The sequence below is a fragment of the Trichosurus vulpecula genome, chromosome 2, assembly GCF_011100635.1.
Source record: "Trichosurus vulpecula isolate mTriVul1 chromosome 2, mTriVul1.pri, whole genome shotgun sequence".
NCBI lineage: Eukaryota > Metazoa > Chordata > Mammalia > Diprotodontia > Phalangeridae > Trichosurus > Trichosurus vulpecula.
In genome coordinates, this window is record NC_050574.1 from 382982562 (window position 1) to 382999921 (window position 17360).

Sequence of the window (17360 nt, forward strand, 5' to 3'; positions counted from 1 at the left end):
TACTGTTAAGAATACTCTCCTAAGTATTCTGAATTACTTCATTAATATATTTGGATTTTGGTAATAAATTTATGGAGACAAATAGATGGTGCAACCAGAAAAATATGAATTTCTAATTCTATTTTTGGTCTATTATTTATCCTACTTCATTTATTTGAAAAATTAATACTTTTGTTTTATTTTTTTTAAACTAAAGCCAACATATACCCAAAGATAGATAAGTTTACAATCTGCAATATCAGTATTTCAAGGGACAGCCTTTGCTAGGAATGTAGCTAGCAACACAGGAAGCTTCTTGTTTCTTATCAGTGCTTTAACCAATTAAAAGAGGGAAAAAGTAAGATATTCACAGAATCATTAAATTATGATTTAAAAGTTCAAGCAGCCCTAAAAGGTTACCCAATCCAACCCTTACCTGAATAAATATCTCCATTACATCATACTTAACAGTCTTCCAGCCATTGCTTAAAAGGCTTCCAGTGAGAGAAAACCCACCACCACCTTGCATAACAGCTCATTCCGCTTGTAGATAGTTCTATTTGTTAGGTGGTTCTTCCTTATGTCAAAACCTATATTTGCCTCTTTGCTACTCCACAGATTGCTCTCAGTTCTGCCTCCTGAGGCTAATAAGTAATCAAGTTTTTCTTTGGCTCCATTTCCCCATTTTCTTTTTAATTTCAATGCTCCTTCTACAAAAAATAAAATGTTTTCATATTTCTTCCTATCTGGAAAAAAATGGAAGCCATGAAGACCTTGAGAAGGATGAAAGGATTTTAGACTAGAAGATCTCTAACATTCTTATGAGGGAGCCCACTGGGCTAGAGGAGGCAGGTTGTGAGGGACTATATCAGAGGTCTGAATCTAGTCCAGATCATTTCCTTATCACTTCAGGGTAATAAAAAGGCCCACAGACATAGAGTTGGGGCCCTTCAGATGTAGAAGATGTTCCAAAATTTCGTGAATTAGCATACTCTCCTAATGACTGGAGAATGGGAGTAAGGTTGGAGATGTCTATCTGAGCTAAATGTTGCAGTGTCCTTGTTGAATATCCTTTCTATGTTATGGCTAAGTAAACCTCTTTTTGTTAGCTTTTGAACACCCTTCAAGTATCTCATTTTGTTCTAATACCAGACCCTAAACTGGGGACCTGAGTCAGATCTTTTCAACAGCAAATACGACAGCATATTACCATGCAATTTAATTCACTGGTCAGAACAAGTTGCAATGAGGCAAAGATCATAGAGTCAATTTCTTTATGGGTGATATTTCTAAATCTAGAGAGCTATCTTGTAAATGAATATCGTTAGTCTTAAGGAGGCTAACAGTAATTTTTCCACTTTTGAAAAAATTCAAAGTTCTGGTCCAGAGAATAGGTTAGTATACCATAACACTGATCCACCCCCTCAGCCCCAACATACATCTCAAGAGACAACTAGGAAGCAGGGCCATTTTCTCCCCTCGCATTCTCTTCAAAATCCTGGGCCATTTAGGTTAAGCTACCAGAGGGCCCCCTGCCTTTACCCTTGCTCCCAGACCTCATGGGGCAGCATGACTGCTTATACCACTTGGATGAACTGTGAGTTCACCAACTCTAATCCCTCCCCTGAAATTATGGACCACCACATCATACCAACTACCCTACCACTGCACCTTAAATCTTCTGGGTCTTACAATCTTCTCTGCCACAATACCCTCCAGACAACTGAGAATAATCATATAACCTGATTTACCCTAAAGATCCTGCCATCCAACCTTCTGCTGTTCACTTATGAATTCTGGACTTCTCCATTTGCCTTGCAGCTGAACTTTCTCCAAATTAGAATATGAGCAAGTTTCTTGGGAAGACATAGCCTCTTGCTTTTTCTATTTTATTTCCAGTAATTAGCACAGTGCTCGGCACATTGTAAGCACTTACAAACACTTTTTATTCATTCATACAAATTTTCAATATACACAATGATGTGTATGCTATAGTTAAAGACAAGGGCAGATTGCTCATATTTGATGATCATTCACACAAGTCAGATGTGAATCCAGCTACATTCAGAGCTCAAGTTCTAATCTCTGTGTCAGGGGCATGAAAGCTTAACTGCACAGATTCTGTTGGGAAGCAAGCGAATAAGGCTGTGACTGAGCCTTAGTGCTCTGTTCTCCCCACCGTGTTCTGCACTTCCCATCCAACATACTACCAACATTGGACGTAAGATTCATATCCACATTCCCACATTCTCCATTTCAAGTGGGAGGAAAGGAACTCTGAAAGACAGGAAAAGCACATCATCTAGAGAAAGTGTTTCCTAGAATTCAGTGATAGAACACTGCCGACATGGTTCTTTTTCAGCATCAGCAGAAGCCACATTTATTAAGTACCAGGAACTGTACTAATTACTAAAGAAACAAAGAAAGGCAAAAATGTGGTCCCTGCCCTCAAGGAGCTCACATTTTAAAAGAGGAGACAACATGGAAACAACTATGTATATACAAGGTATAAACAAAATAAACGCGTGGTAATCTGAAAGGGAAGGAAAAGCCTCTCACAGAAGGTGGGATTTGAGCTTGTAGGAAATAAGAGCAGTCACTCGGGATGACATTCTAGGCATACGGGACAGCCAGTATAAAGGCAAAGAGTCAGGAAATGGATTGTCACGGGTGAGGAGCAGCAAGGCCAGTGGAGCTGAATCATGAGTACTCTGAAGGGAATAAAGCATGAAGAAGCCTGCAAAGGTAATGCTTTGATTTAATCATTCTAAAGAATTTAAGCCAACATGTTCCAATGAACTTAATTTTACTGGTCACCTCTAAGAATGCTATACATTTACTATTTCCCCTCACTAAGGATCATTATTCTTTAACTGTTTCTTGCTATTTAACAATTCTGGAAAAATGGGATTACTAAGTATTTGCTAAGCAGTCACTTTTATAAGGTTATCAGAGAAAGGCAGAGGGTTGTGGTTTTAAAGTAAAACTGCAAAAGCTTTGCTGATATTTTTAAAAGAACAATAAAATATTAGAATAATATTAGAATAATTTGTAATACTATTCGTGTGCCTACACTGGATAACTAAGTTAAAGGAGGGCCGTCCAAAATGCAGCCCGCAGTGCGATTTATACAGCCTGCCTACAAGCATAGAAATTTATATGAATGCTTTAGTAAACGAAGCCTAGCTACCGCAAAGCTCTCACTAAAATGGCAAATCAAAATATATTGTCGATAGTTTCAACAAAAACCTAAGGTTGGACAGCCCTGAAGTTACAGCACTGAGTTAAGGAGGCCAAGTTGGTCAGTTTAATCCCCATAATGGCCAGGTAAGCTTCACACACAGAAATACATGTTCCAGTATCACAAACTGTACAGCTGACCCCAATCTTATAAATGTGTACTGTGGATCATAAAAGGAACAAGGCAAAACACATGACTTAGCACAAACCCATTCCCACTAGAGTGAATGTTTGGATACTGGTGAATCAGTGAATCTTTACACACAATAATTTATATTTTTGTAGAGGAACTCAAGAGTTATAAAAGTGTTACAGGGTAATTTCAAAGCTGTTCATTGGTAGATAATAAAAATGAAGAAAGGAATGAATTAATGAAATTTTTTTTTAATTTTACAGCTATTTTATTAAATAACCAGTTTATAAAGTTAGACCAATGCAGACTTATTGGGGGAATAAGGAATTAGTGCCTGTATCACAACAGTTCCCCTCAGTCACTTGTCTTGATCTATAGTATGCCCTATAGAGAAAGGTAAGGCAATGCACTAAACACAAAACAAATTTCAAAAGGGTTTGGCTTAAGTACAACACTCTAGCTCCTGCCTGCCCTTCTCACTCCACAACTTTAAAGGACATGTCCATGGGCTAGAGTCCCCATCCAACTGGGTAAGATAGGGCTTCATGGCTTCCATTTCTCCCATCATAAGTGACCCCCTCCTTTACTCCCACTAAGCTATTTGGGATAAAAATGACTTTGGGAGAGGACAAAAATAACCATGTTCAAAACAAGTTGGTATGAGGAGGGTGTGACATGGACAGAGCGAGAATATGTGGATTCAACTCCATAAAAATGCTAGGGAAAGAGGATCTCATGGAACTTGAGTTCTACGACAGGCCAGAGGGATAAACTAAGGAAAGATCTCCAGGCATATATTTCACGAATTCTGGGCAAAATGATATCATTGCTGTCCAGCGCTGCTGTGTCTTCCCTGGGTATCGAGACTGGAGTCTCCTATTGTAGCCAACGGTTATCCCCAAATTCAGTCATAGGGTGCTCTCTAGTGTGCTGCTGTTATACTTAAAACTCTTCAGCTCCAGGAAGTGCTTGGCTCTTTTACTCTTCTGGTTGGAGGCCAGATAGGTTACCTGGGTAGTTGCTAAGAAGGAAACTTCAGGAGACTATGTTAGATCCTTAACGGCCAATAGGTGCTACCACTAGAAACTCTCATCATGGGCTTTGACAGTGGCAGACAGTTCACTCAGTGCTTCCTGATAGTGTAGATAATCCGCATGGCCAAAGATGCCAGTTCTACATTAAGCTGTCAAATAGCCATCTAGCAGGCTATCAATGCCCTCATAGTGGACACCCTTGAAGGGGGTACTTGTGTTTTGAAGGTCCAACAGATAGGAGCAGAAGTTCTTACCCATCAGGGAACAAGGATGCCAACCTGAATGGAATAAGATCTCAGAGGCACAAATGGCATTCAATGCTTTCATCCTGTATAGGTGGTTATAGCAATGTGGATTTCCTAGTGTATCCAGCTGCAAAAGTCTGGCATCATCCACTTTAAGAAGCTGGGGCTCATACTTTACATCACGGACCTTGGGTAGTTGGATGTCAATTTTTTCCTCCAGACAGTTGGGAGCACTGTGTCCCACAGGGACAATGAGGGCCTCTTCAAGACTCCATAGCAAAATGAATGATGTGCCTCTTCACAAAAATGAGTAACAGCCCTAAAGGCCATCACCAGCATGACATTCACCCCCCAAAAAACAGTTACTACTGGACGCCACGGCCTCCCTCCAGCTGTGTTAGTATAGGCTCTGTCTAGTGATGGCACTAGGGCTCCTTGGAGTTCCCTGGCCATTTCCTTATTGGGGAAGCCAAAACTGGGCCCAGTGAGAAAGTGTGGAAGCAGCTGGAGCTGAGAGTGGGGGAGATTAGAAAAAGCATTTATTAAAGGCTATGTGCCAAGGACTGAGAATAAAAATTAAAAATAAGGATTGCTCCTGAAGTCCTGGTGCTCACATTCTAATAGCAGAATACTTCTAAGAGGATTCAGCTACGGGGAAGATGAAGGCCCACTAGCCTTTAGGGTACAGAGTGGCAGGGAAAAAAGTAATGCATCATTAGTATCATTTCCATTGAGAAAAAAAATGAACATCCCTTTCTGATGTTGAACCATTGACAGTACCAAGGACTTTGGTGGTTTGGCTCACCCAGCACATGTCCCAGGGTTTCCTGATGCTTGCCTCCTCCTTAATGGTAGTTAATCCAATTGGTGGTGTTGGTTGTGATGAGGTAGGGAAGGGGAGAAAGGTAGCTGCTATTTCCAGGGCTGCTGGGTTCAGATTCCTGATGTGCCTGCATCCAGGGCTAAGAGGAGGTGATGGTCAAGGTGACTGCACTATAGCACACCTGGCAATGTCCTAGACTGCCTTCTGTTTCTGCTTCAGGGCAATTTACTATTGGCCTACCTGCCTGCTATAACTGTTTAGAAAATCAAACTCTTTGAAGCATTATAAACACAGCGAGTAACACTGAATCTTCATTTTAAACCAAGTAGCTTCATTTTTTTATGTCCTGAAAAAGTTTTGACACCTTTCCCTTCATTGCAGAGGTGAGGCACTATGGACATGAAATACCACAAAGTTGTTTTAGGTATATTAGTTGGTTTTGCTGAACTATTTTTTTTTCTTTTTTAATCTTTGTTACAAAGTCAGGCTTGTTTGGGTAAAGGAAATGACAAAAGATACATTCAGGAATAAAAATGGCATCAATAAAAATTTTTTAAGAAAAATATAAGAAATCAAAATTAAATAAGCCCTTTGGGGAGAAAAGAAAGGTTCATCATCTTGAGGACTGATACTAGTATCATGTCTTTGGGACCGAGGTTGTCTGGTTAATTTAATATCCTAGATCAGAAGTTTACTTTTGTTTTTTTATCAGGCACCTCTATCAATACAATAAATTTTTGTGCATATCTCTTCCAAATGTGTATTTACTTACTTATAAATTATGTACATGTACTATTATATAAAGAGGCTGCTGGATGTCTCAGTGGATATAGCACTGGACCTGGAGTCAGGAAGACCTGAGTTCAGATCCATTTACTAGCTGTGTGTTGACCAAGTCATTTAACTTCTGGTTACCTTGGAGGCAGCAAGGTGGCTCAGTAGATAAGAGTGCCAAGCTTGGAGTCAGAAAGGCCTGAGTTCAAAGTTGACCTCAGACGCTCACTAGCTCTGTGACCCTGGGCAAATCACTTAACTTTTGTTTGTCTTATTCCACTGAAGAAGGAAATAGCAAACCACTCTAATACCTTTGCCACTCATGACTGAATGTCTGCACAATAACTACTACCACATGAGCAATTATATACCTTATAAAATTATACACAATTAGAAATTTTAAAAGGATCATAAAGATCAAATAATATTTGATCCTAGAGTTAATAAGGATCCTGAATTTTATTGATTAGGAAAATGACTTTGTTAGACCTGCAGTTTAGAAAAATCAATTTGGTAGCAGGGTGGATTTGAATATGGAGAGACCTGAAGCAAAGAAATCAATCTGAAGGTTATTACAATGGTCCAGCAGAAAGGTGAGTAAATAGAGAACGGGACTGATGCTAAAGATGTGGAAATAGAAATGATTGACAAGATTTGGCAACTGACAGGATATGTGGGATTCAAGAAAGCAAGGCGTCAAGGATAAATTAAAGGCTGAGAATCTAGATGATACGAATTATAGTAGACTTAAAAACACAGTGAAATTCAGGAAAAAGGATGGGTTTGGGAGAAAAGGTAAGGAGTTCTATTTTGGACATGATGAATTTAAGATGCCTATGAGACAATATCAAGTTCAAAATTGCCAATACGTTGTTCATAATATAGGATTGGCACTAGAGAGATTAGTCAATCAATCAACAAGCAATTATGTGGCTAGGCACTCTCCTAGATACTGGGGTTATCAAAGAAAAACAAAAATATGGTCCCTGGTCTTCAAGGAGCTCAAATTCTAATAGGGGCAAAAGAATGCAAATGACTACATACATGCAAAATCTATACAGAAGAGAAAGGTAATCTCAGAGGGAAGAGAACAATAATGTGGGGAGGCAGTGGCTGGGAACCACCAGAAATATAGTTTTCCCTAAGAGATATGGATACAAACACTTGAATAGAACCAATGACTTCACTTCCAAATGCCAAGAAACCTAAGCTAGCTCATGCTCAATTAATGTGTTTCTAAAAATGGTCTAATACCAGATCGATATTTTTCGTGGTTATAGAATAAAGAGCAATTCAGAAGCAAACAGGATAATTTTAAACTGCAGTATGTTCACAATTAAGAGTGAATATGTTATTCTCTACTAGGGAATTAGGTGTTCTCTGTTAATTAATAAAAATTAATTAAAGCAAGTTCTATTTCTCTTATGTGTACTTTATATATCTGCTTTATATAAGTTGTATTTTTACCTGCTAATAGCTTGCTCCTCATCAGTTATTCCAGTCTCCCTGAATGCCCTGTTTGATTCTTCCAAACTCAAGGCAATTGCTCTCTGAAGATCATCTTTATCATCTCCAGTGAGATCAATCACATCTGAAAAGCAAAACTATCTTTCTCAAAATTAAAAGTAAAACAAGATGAAAGGAGATTCTTACATCATAGAAATTAGTCCAAATGTAAATCACAATCAAACTAAAGCACACACCTTAAATTCCCTAATTCTTATATATGATCCACATGTTATTCAATAGGCTTAACTTTTAAATTCTACGTGAAAATTTAAAGTCAGTCTTATGTCATAAACATTATTACCTTTCTCTCCTTTCTGAGATCCCCAGAGCAGAAAAGGCACTTGCATATTTTTAATGGAAGGAGAATTTTCTCTCAGTATTTTATTACAATATGTAAAACTTGACTTTTCATTCTTTTTTGATACACAAAATAATTAGGAATATGAATTGGGAGAACACTTATTCAGCTAATATTGGTCTCTTTGGTGGCAAAAAAAAAAAAGGTATATCAAAGTGCTTAAATTTTCACAGCTTTGTTTTCTAAGACATTATAGCATGAGAAAAAAAATCACAGGTCAAACTCTCAATCTTTTGGTATCAACAGTACTTATTTTAAAGAACTTTAATAAGTCAGAGCTCAATTCCACTACCTCAAAATGTTATTCAGCAAAACTAGAGTGATTAAATATTGGGTACTAAATAACACCTTTGTAAAATTTTCATGGAAGATAATATAGATATTTAATGTACAAATTTAAGTAGACAGATATAAATAAAATCAGAGCACTCTTCTCTATCAACTTTCTGGTTCCTCTTCAGACAACCATAAAACTTTCAACTATTAACCCTTTCCCCCCTAAACACACACACACACACACACCCATAATTTCACCTTCTTCAGGGAAAAAACATATCCTTTTCACCTAGGCATAGACATTTGGGGATGAACATATCCTAAACAAATTAAAGTATGATAAGAAAGTTATTTAAATTTTCTTGAGAAAAAAAAAAACATTTTTTGACTACAGTAAAATGAGGGTGGAAGGAAGAACACTGCAACGCTTTGTCTGAGCTGCACTTGGCCACAGATATAGGACACTGGAAAGCATCACAGAATCTTGTGAAATTGTGGTTGTCCAACCTTCATTTAAAGACCTCTTGTGAGAGTGAACTCGCCACTTGCCAAGGAAACCCGATCCATTTTTAACTGTTCTAATTATTTGTAAGACATTGTTTAACCAAATCCTGCCACTTTCTAACATCCACACATCCAGCCTAAGCCTAGAACAAGAAATCTAATCCCAGTTCCACACATATGACGACATTTCAAATATGTGAAGACTTAAGTCTTCTTCAGGCAAAAAGCAAACCCAATTCTTTCATCTGCTTGAGTTTTGGTGTCACTCACCATCCTAACTCCACTCCTCTGGACAAGCTTCATTTTGTCATTCCAATTCAATTAAACATCTATAGTATGGCTACTATTCACTGTGTATGTTGTTGGGAATAAAAAGGCAAAAATAAAATGTCTTGCCCTTGAGGAGTTTATATTTGTGAATATATACCTAAAATTAATTTCTCTGCCTTCCCTGAGTTACCTTATTCCAAGAATTGGAGGAGGAGGATGGAGCGCCTACAGATGAACTGGACCAGTCAAGCAGCCGATCTGACCCTTGCTCAGCCCTGACATACCAGCCATCCTTGGTGCCTGTCCTATTTTGGGCAAGTAGCTGAGCTAGCCCATCACAGAGCTGACTAGAACCAGATGAAACCAGTCCTGTGGTTTGCAGACTCCCTTTCCCCACCTTAAGATAAACAAGAACATCCTGCTTCCATGTTCTAGCAGTTTCGAGAAGAGACTGCCCCTTCTTCTCCCCCTAAATCTCCCAATTTGGCTGAAGCCCATAAACATCTCAGGTTTTGCCCTAAGGAGCCAGGCTCCTTTGTACTCTGTGTGGAAAGTTCCTACATGCATTTCTTTATTCTCTTGTAATAAACTAAATTCCTACTCAGCCTGGTTACAGTTTCAAACTCCGGTCTATGTTTCTTGGTAGTAGTGGTGGAATCTGACAAGGTGAAGTAGTAAAACTGACTGGCCAGAGACTCCCGATGTGAAGCTAGGCACCAGCGTGGACCTCTTGTGCTCTACCCATCTCTGATCTCTGGGTTGGTGAGTACTGCTTCTCCATTCAGATCCTAAACTCTGACCCTTTCCTGTTGAGTTCATTCCTACAAGAGAAACATTTGGTGGGCCACAGGTGCAGGGGAAGAAGGACCCTCATCTCTGGGAGAGTTCTCAAGTAATTCCTTTGGCTCTTTTAGGTAGCCTCGGCTAGCTAAAGTTGACTGATTCTTTGGTTGCTATAACTCCTTTTGTATTCTAGCTAGATTCACGGGAGCACTTTGCTCCCCTTTGGTATGGATCCTTAATACCATGGATGTAAACCATCCAAAAATAATGTCCCCCCTGCCCCAGGAGGATGGCAGCACTACTGCATGGCCCTGAAATTTGCAGGTATCTGGCACGAAATGACCAAGACAGAATTTCAGACCATGGGGAAGGAGTTTCCCTGGATCTGAGAAGACCTCACAGGATTTACTAAAGAACTTCAGCAAACTCTATCTACTTAGAAACCTGATTTCCCTGTCACTTATCAATTAGTCCAAACCCTAGTAGGTCTGGGGAGGCCAAACATTGGTTCAGGGTAGTAGAATCGAAAAATCCTATTGCAGATATTATTAAGTCCAAACCTCAGGCTCACTATCAAAGAGCAAAGAAGGTTGGCAGGCTCTTTTGGATGCCATCCCTATAGCTTTCCTGAAATCTGTAGACTGGACAAAAACTAAAGCCTGCCACCAAAACCCTGGCAAATTAGTCTTCAAATTTTACAACCATTTCCTTCTCACTTTTGACAGAAACACTGGTCTAGACCACAAGGGGCCTACCAAGCTCCTCACTTTTAACTCTCTTCTCAATGATGGCCTCCAAAAGGATCTCAAGGACTTGATTAAAAGAAAGAAATTAGACTGGCAAACTACAGACACATCAGTCCTGCTGGAAGCAGCTTCTAGATATCCAAGTCACCCTTCCTGACAATAAATTTAAGATGAAAAATAAAATCATGGCTCTCCAGCTCAGCCAACTGCAGACAGCAAAAAAGAAGGGCAACATCAAGAGCTATTCCCACCTTCCCCCTCCTCTCCCCCCAGGAATTCTAATTCCCGGGTTGGGACCAGAAGATCTGCTTCTACTGTAAAAAGTCTCGATATTGGAAAAAAAAAAAAAAGCAATGTCATCTCCTGCAGCACAAGCTAAGGAAGGAACCACGTGACCCTACCCCTTCCTGGCTCCCTCAAGTCCCTGATCCCCAGCCAGGACCTCCTCCTTTTTGCGACCATGCCTCCCCCCCAAAAAAAATCCTAATTGGAATGGCTATTAACAGGGCTCTGAGGATTGTTGAGGGTTGGAAATAGGGACTGCAATTTTCCCATTGATGGCTGCTTCCCCTATTGGCAATGTTTCCTTGAGAGTCTCTGACCACACCATTGAGGGCCTAGTGGATACTGGAACTACTTTGTCTATTCTTAACTCCACTAGGTTCCCCACACCCCTTCCTAAGAATAAATGCGTCACTACTGTGAGATTTCTAATGTGCCTCAGACCAGTCTTGTCTCTTCTGATGTCCTTCCATTTGGTGGGGCGGGGTAGGGAGTGGGAGGAGGGCTCTCAGGGATGTGCCCATTTCTGCTGTCAATTAACACTACTGTCCGTTTGCTCGGTCACTTCCTTTAAATCTACAGGGCTACCAACAGAAGTTGCACATAAGAGTAGAATTTCTCTTTCCCTGTTCAATCCGATAATCCTTTCTCCCTCATGCCCTTACTTTCCACTTTCCCATGGTTTTCTTTGCCGACCGCTTGTGCTTGGAGCAGGTCCCCGAGTCCCTCTGGGCTATTTCCACCACAAACATCAGAAGTATCCCTAGTGCGTCCTCAATTATAATCCAGATAACCTTCTCTAAACCTCTGCCTCATGTCTACCAACACCCTCTGAGCTGTGAACTTACTGAAGGCCTTCGTAATACATCTGTTTCTCCTGTCAGGAAACCAGGTGACCAAGGGTGGAGGAGGTTAGTTAAGGATCTCTGTGCTGTTAATTTCTGCATTAATCCCAGAGTCCTGGTTGTCCCTATCCCCACACTCACTGCATCCACATACTGGCTGTCTCCTCCCACTTTACAGTTATAGATCTGTGAGGCACTTTTGTTTTTAGTATTCCCCTGTCCCCAGTCACTGTTGATTTTTGCTTTTACATGCGAAGGGAAACCACACACTTGGACTTTTCTTCCCCAAGGAGACATAGAAAGCCCAACCTTCTTTTCACAAGTCCTTAAACATGACCTAGTAGATCTTGTTTTTCCATCCAGCTGCACCGTCCTGCAGCATGTTGACGATCTGTTGCTGAGTTCTCCTTCAGTCCTTAAGGGGCACAAAGCTTTACAGTTTGTTTGGATTCAATTTCTCAGTCATTAACATTTTACCTGATGGTCAGTCTCCACCTAGATGACACTCAGGTCCAGGCCATCATGAGATTTTCCTGACCCAGACCCAAATGCAAACTCTGTGCCTTCCTTGGCCTTGCTGGCTACTGCCACCTATGGATTCCTTCCTTTTTCCCTTTTGGGTAGGCCCCTTTACCACCTCCTTAAAGATTCATCCCTTGACTTTCTGCATGTAGACTCATAGGCTGCTGTTGAACATTTGAAATTTGCTCCTTACTCCCCCACCTTAGGGTACCCCAATTGTGACCTCCCCTTCTACCTCTTTGTGGTAGGGGGAATGCCATAGGGGTAATTCTCACAAAAATATGGGGACAATTTTCACCCAGTTGGTTACTACAACTGCTCCCTTGACTCTGTAACCAGAAGATTCCCTGGGTGCTTGTGAGCAGTTGAGGCTGTTTCTGATCTAGTAAAATAGACTTCTGAAATTGCATTGAACAAAGCTCTCACTGTACATGTTCCCCATGTTGTGGAAGGTCTCCTTAATTCTCACCATTTTGAGCATTTTTCCACTGACCTGAGCTTTCCCTGATCATGCAGCCCAGTGTGAATCTCCTCAGCCTCAACCCAGACACCTTCTTAGGGCCTTGATGACCACCATGATTGTGTGACTCATCTGGACAGTATTCTTGACCCCAGAGATGACAGCAGAAACCCTCGTGCTAGATGCTGATGTTTCCTGATATACTGATGGATCATGTTTGAGAAATTCAGAAGGTAATCTAGTTGCAGGGTACGCCATTACTACCACTACTTACGTCACTGAGGCAGCTCCTTTCCAAAGGCCATGTCTGCCCAACAGGCTGAGCTTGAAATCAAGGTATCTACAGCCTGCTTACTCACTTTTGGATGCAGGGTCAATATCTACACTAACAACAGGTATGCTTGTGGGGTTGTTGATGACTTTGGGATGCTTTGGAAACACAGGAGATTTCTGATGTATTCCAGACAGCCCATAAGAGTAAAAGAGTAAAAATTCACCTACTGAACTGCTTGCTTTTGCCAAAAGCTATAGCTGTTATTAAGGTCCTTGGGCATAGTAAAGGCAACTCTGAACATAGCTGCGGCAACTCTTTAATCCTTTGGTTCCCATAAGCGTTTCATTAAATATTCTTACTGGAACCTCTTCACTACCTGTGTTGACGGCCAAAGAGACTGTTCTTGCTCAAGGTTCTATGTTGCAGTCAGTCATTGGCAGGCTGCAAACGGAGGGATGAAATAAGGACCCCTCCACCAGGTTATGGAAAGGACCAAATGGACTGTTAGTGCTGCCTGATGATGAAAAGTTTGCATTCAATTAACCACTGGTCTCAGACAGCTGGATTTGCTGGCCCACAAATACTGGTGGGAAAATTCCATCAGGTGGCTTTAACTCTTTATGTAGCCTGCCCCACTTGTCCTAAGCTTAACGTGTCTAAATCGCTTAAGCCCCCCAACTAGATGCTTTCCTCTCCCCTCTGCTCCATTTAAAGCATGACAAATTGATTTAATTCAACTGTCCACCTCTGATGAATATAAGTTTATTCTGGTTACGGTCTCTATGTTGTTGGAAGCATTTCCAGTCAGACAAAGCTACTGCAATGGCAGTTATCAAACCCTTAAATGCAAAGGTCATTCCTGTTTGGGAAAGAATTTCCCCGTGAAATTCCCAGCGATAAGGGATGCCCACTTTACTAGTTCAGTCATATCCCATTTGCTACCCTCCTGGCCTATAATTCAGCACCTACCTTGTGTATAACACTCCCAATCTTTAGAGTTGGCTAAAAGGGTAAATAGAATTCTAAAAACTCAATTACCTCTGGCCTTGTTAATCTACAGGTTTACCCCACTTTGGGAAACTATCGTTATGCCTACATGAAATTATTATAGGATGACACCATGCCACTGTTTCCGTGGGAAGGCCATTTATTTCCACTTAAGGATACTCTCTCCTCTCCTATTCTCATGGCTTTTCGAGAATGATTAAGGAAATTCACCACTTTGTCTCTCAGTCTCAATCTGTAGGTCCCGTACCCACTGAGCAGTTGTTGCATTGGTGACTGGATCTACTGGAGGGCCATTTGAAAAGGATTCTCTGGAACCCAAGTGGAAAGAACCATATTAAGTCCTCCTAATGACCACTACGGCTACCAAACTCCAAGGTGTTGAACTGTGGCTTCATGTCTCTCACCTGAACAAAGTATCCACCTCTGTCTGGTCTATTCAACTTGGTGAAGGTCTCAAGGTTTGCTTTCAGCCAACCCAGAAGCAGCTGACACCTAGAGGAGACAATTATCCCAAGATCCTGGACAAGGGATGAGTATTAGATAGCCACACCTTGCCATCCTATCTTTGTTACTTGTGTCCTTCTTTGGTTTCTGTTTTGTCTTCTACTACGGTCTGCTTGGCTTTACCATCTCATCACTGGATCTCTTCCTCATTTATCAAAACTACGGATCCCCGGGAGTGGAGCCAAGATGGCAGGTGGAAAGCAGGGACTTATATGAGCTCCCCACCAGGTCCTTGCAAAAACCTATAAAAAATGGCTCTGAACAAATTCTAGAACTGCAGAACCCACAAAAGAGCAGAGGGAAGCGGGGTTCCAGCTCAGGACAGCCTAGATGGTCGCTGGATGAGGTCTATCTTGCACGGAGCTGGGAGCTAAGGGGAGCAGAGCCCAGCATGGGCAGCAGCAGGACCAACCAGACCAGGAGCCAGGAGGAACAGGCCCTAGAGCCCTGAATCAGTGAGCTGTGGCAGTTACCAGACTTCTCAACCCACAAACACCAAAGACAACAGAGAAGGTTAGTGGGAAAAGCTGCTGGGAACAGAGGAAAAAGAGTTCGCAGTGCAGCCACCACCATGGGGACAGTGGGGGTTGTGCAGCTACAGAACTACAGCTACAGTTGCTTCTGGCCCCACGCCCACCTGGTGGGAGGAATTAAGTGGCAGAGCAGAGCAGGAGTGCAGAGCCTGCTTAAGATCTGAGTCAGGTCCAGACTGGTTGTTCTTGGGGAAGGAGGAGTGCTGGTTTGGCAGAGCTGGCTATGTAGAAATAGCTCTGAAATCAACGGTACATCCCCTCAAGCTTGGAACAAGTACTCTACAAGCACTCATACCCCGACGAAAAACTCAAGGGTCAAGTAAGTTGGCTGGGAACATGGCCAGGAAGCGAAAATGGACTGAGATTCAGTCTCAGACTTTGGAATCTTACTTTGGTGACAAAGAAGACCAAAACATACAGCCAGAATTAGTCAACAAAGTCAAACAGCCTACATCAAAAGCCCCCAAGAAAAACAAGAACTGGTCTCAGGCCATGGAAGAGCTCAAAAAGGATTTAGAAAAGCAAGTTAGAGAAGTAGAGGAAAAAATTGGGAAGAGAAATGAGAATGATGTGAGAAGATGATGAAAAACAAGTCAATGACTTGCTAAAGAAGAACCAAAAAAATACTGAACAAAATATTGAAGAAAACAACACCTTGACAAACAGATTAACTCAAATGGCAAAAAAACTCCAAAAAGCCAATGAGGAGAAGAATGCCTTGAAAGGCAGAATTAGCCAAATGGAAAAGAAGGTCCAAAAGACAACTCAAGAAAACACTACCTCAAAAATTAGATTGGAGCAAGTGGTAGCTAGTAACTTCATGAGAAATCAAGATATTATAAAACAGAACCAAAGGAATGAAAAAATGGAAGACAATGTGAAATATCTCATTGGAAAAACCACTGACCTGGAGAATAGATCCAGGAGAGATAATTTAAAAATTATTGGACTACCTGAAAGACATGATCAAAAAAAGAGCCTAGATATCATATTTCAAGAAATTATCAAGGAGAATTGGCCTGATATTCTAGAGCCAGAGGGTAAAATAGAAATTGAAAGAATCCACAGATCGCCTCCTCAAAAAGATCCTAAAAAGAAAACTCCTAGGAACATTGTCGCCAAATTCCAGAGCTCCCAGGTCAAGGAGAAAATACTGCAAGCAGCCAGAAAGAAACAATTTGAATATTGTGGAAAAACAATCAGGATAACACAGGATCTGGTAGCTTCCACATCAAGGGACCGAAGGGCTTGGAATATGATATTCCGGAGGTCAATGGAGCTAGGATTAAAACCAAGAATCACCTACCCAGCAAAACTGAGTATAATGCTCCAAGGCAAAATATGGATTTTCAATGAAATAGAGGACTTTCAAGCTTTCTCAGTGAAAAGACCAGAGCTGAATAGAAAATTTGACTTTCAAACACAAGAATCAAGAGAAGCATGAAAAGCCTCGGTAATCAATAAAACAATAAATCAAGCTCTGATGTGAAGATGAAATTTGCCAATTTCTTTAGTATAAATGCTACACTGAAAATTTACAACTGGTCAGTGCTGCCTCCCACAGAGTCTCTATATACGGGTATTAATTTGGTGGAAACAATGCTTGACAAATTATGTGCAAAGCATATTCAAATGGTTCCACTACTAGACAAAATGATAGGGAGAATTGCTCATATATTTTTGCCATAAGGAAATGAAATATTAAAATCTTCCTATTTTGCATTGCACATAGATAAAGCAATAGACATAGACAAGGATGGTTGTTTGATGACATATACGTAATTATTGAAATTTATATTTGGTAAGATGAGTTGCTTTACAAACTTACTGATTAAAATGTCAATGTAACACAGTGGAAAGATTATTGTTTCTGGAGTCAGAGAATCTAAGTTTAAATTCCACCTTTGTTACTGCTTATGTGACCTTGAGGAAGTCATTTAACTTCCCTGGGCCTCAATTCCTTCAACTGTAAAATGAGGAGGTTGGGTTAGGTGGCAAAATAAAAACAACAATAAAACTTATGTTCTTCCTTCTGAATCTAGTATAAATGTATGCTCCTACAAGAACATTTCAATATAGTTGATGGATTTAAAAAAAAAAAAAGATTATGGATCCCCTGGTAGCCCTTTTATTTCCTATTCTTACAGGCTGCCTTAGTCACCTATATGCTGTGACCATACAAAAGGTGGCTCAGCTAGGGAATTTCACAAATTGCTGGGCTGTACCTGCAACAATCATTCCAATCTGGAACCCACATA

At 40.7% G+C, this 17360-nt stretch overlaps 2 protein-coding genes across 4 annotated transcripts in view; both read right to left on the reverse strand.

Annotated features, from left to right (window-relative positions):
- USP25 (ubiquitin specific peptidase 25) overlaps positions 1-17360 on the reverse strand; it is a 188323-nt gene that overhangs the window by 120244 nt on the left and 50719 nt on the right. For all 3 annotated transcript variants that reach the window (XM_036744290.1, XM_036744291.1, XM_036744289.1), the window contains one exon: positions 7696-7819. In XM_036744290.1, the coding sequence (XP_036600185.1) occupies positions 7696-7819 (124 nt within the window). The remainder of the gene's footprint in view (positions 1-7695; positions 7820-17360) is intronic.
- On the reverse strand, positions 4531-4970 carry LOC118837423 (protein C1orf43 homolog). The gene is made up of 2 exons (XM_036744292.1): positions 4943-4970; positions 4531-4853 (listed from the first exon to the last, which is right to left on the reverse strand). Exons 1-2 carry the CDS (start codon positions 4968-4970, stop codon positions 4531-4533), a joined length of 351 nt encoding a protein of 116 aa, XP_036600187.1.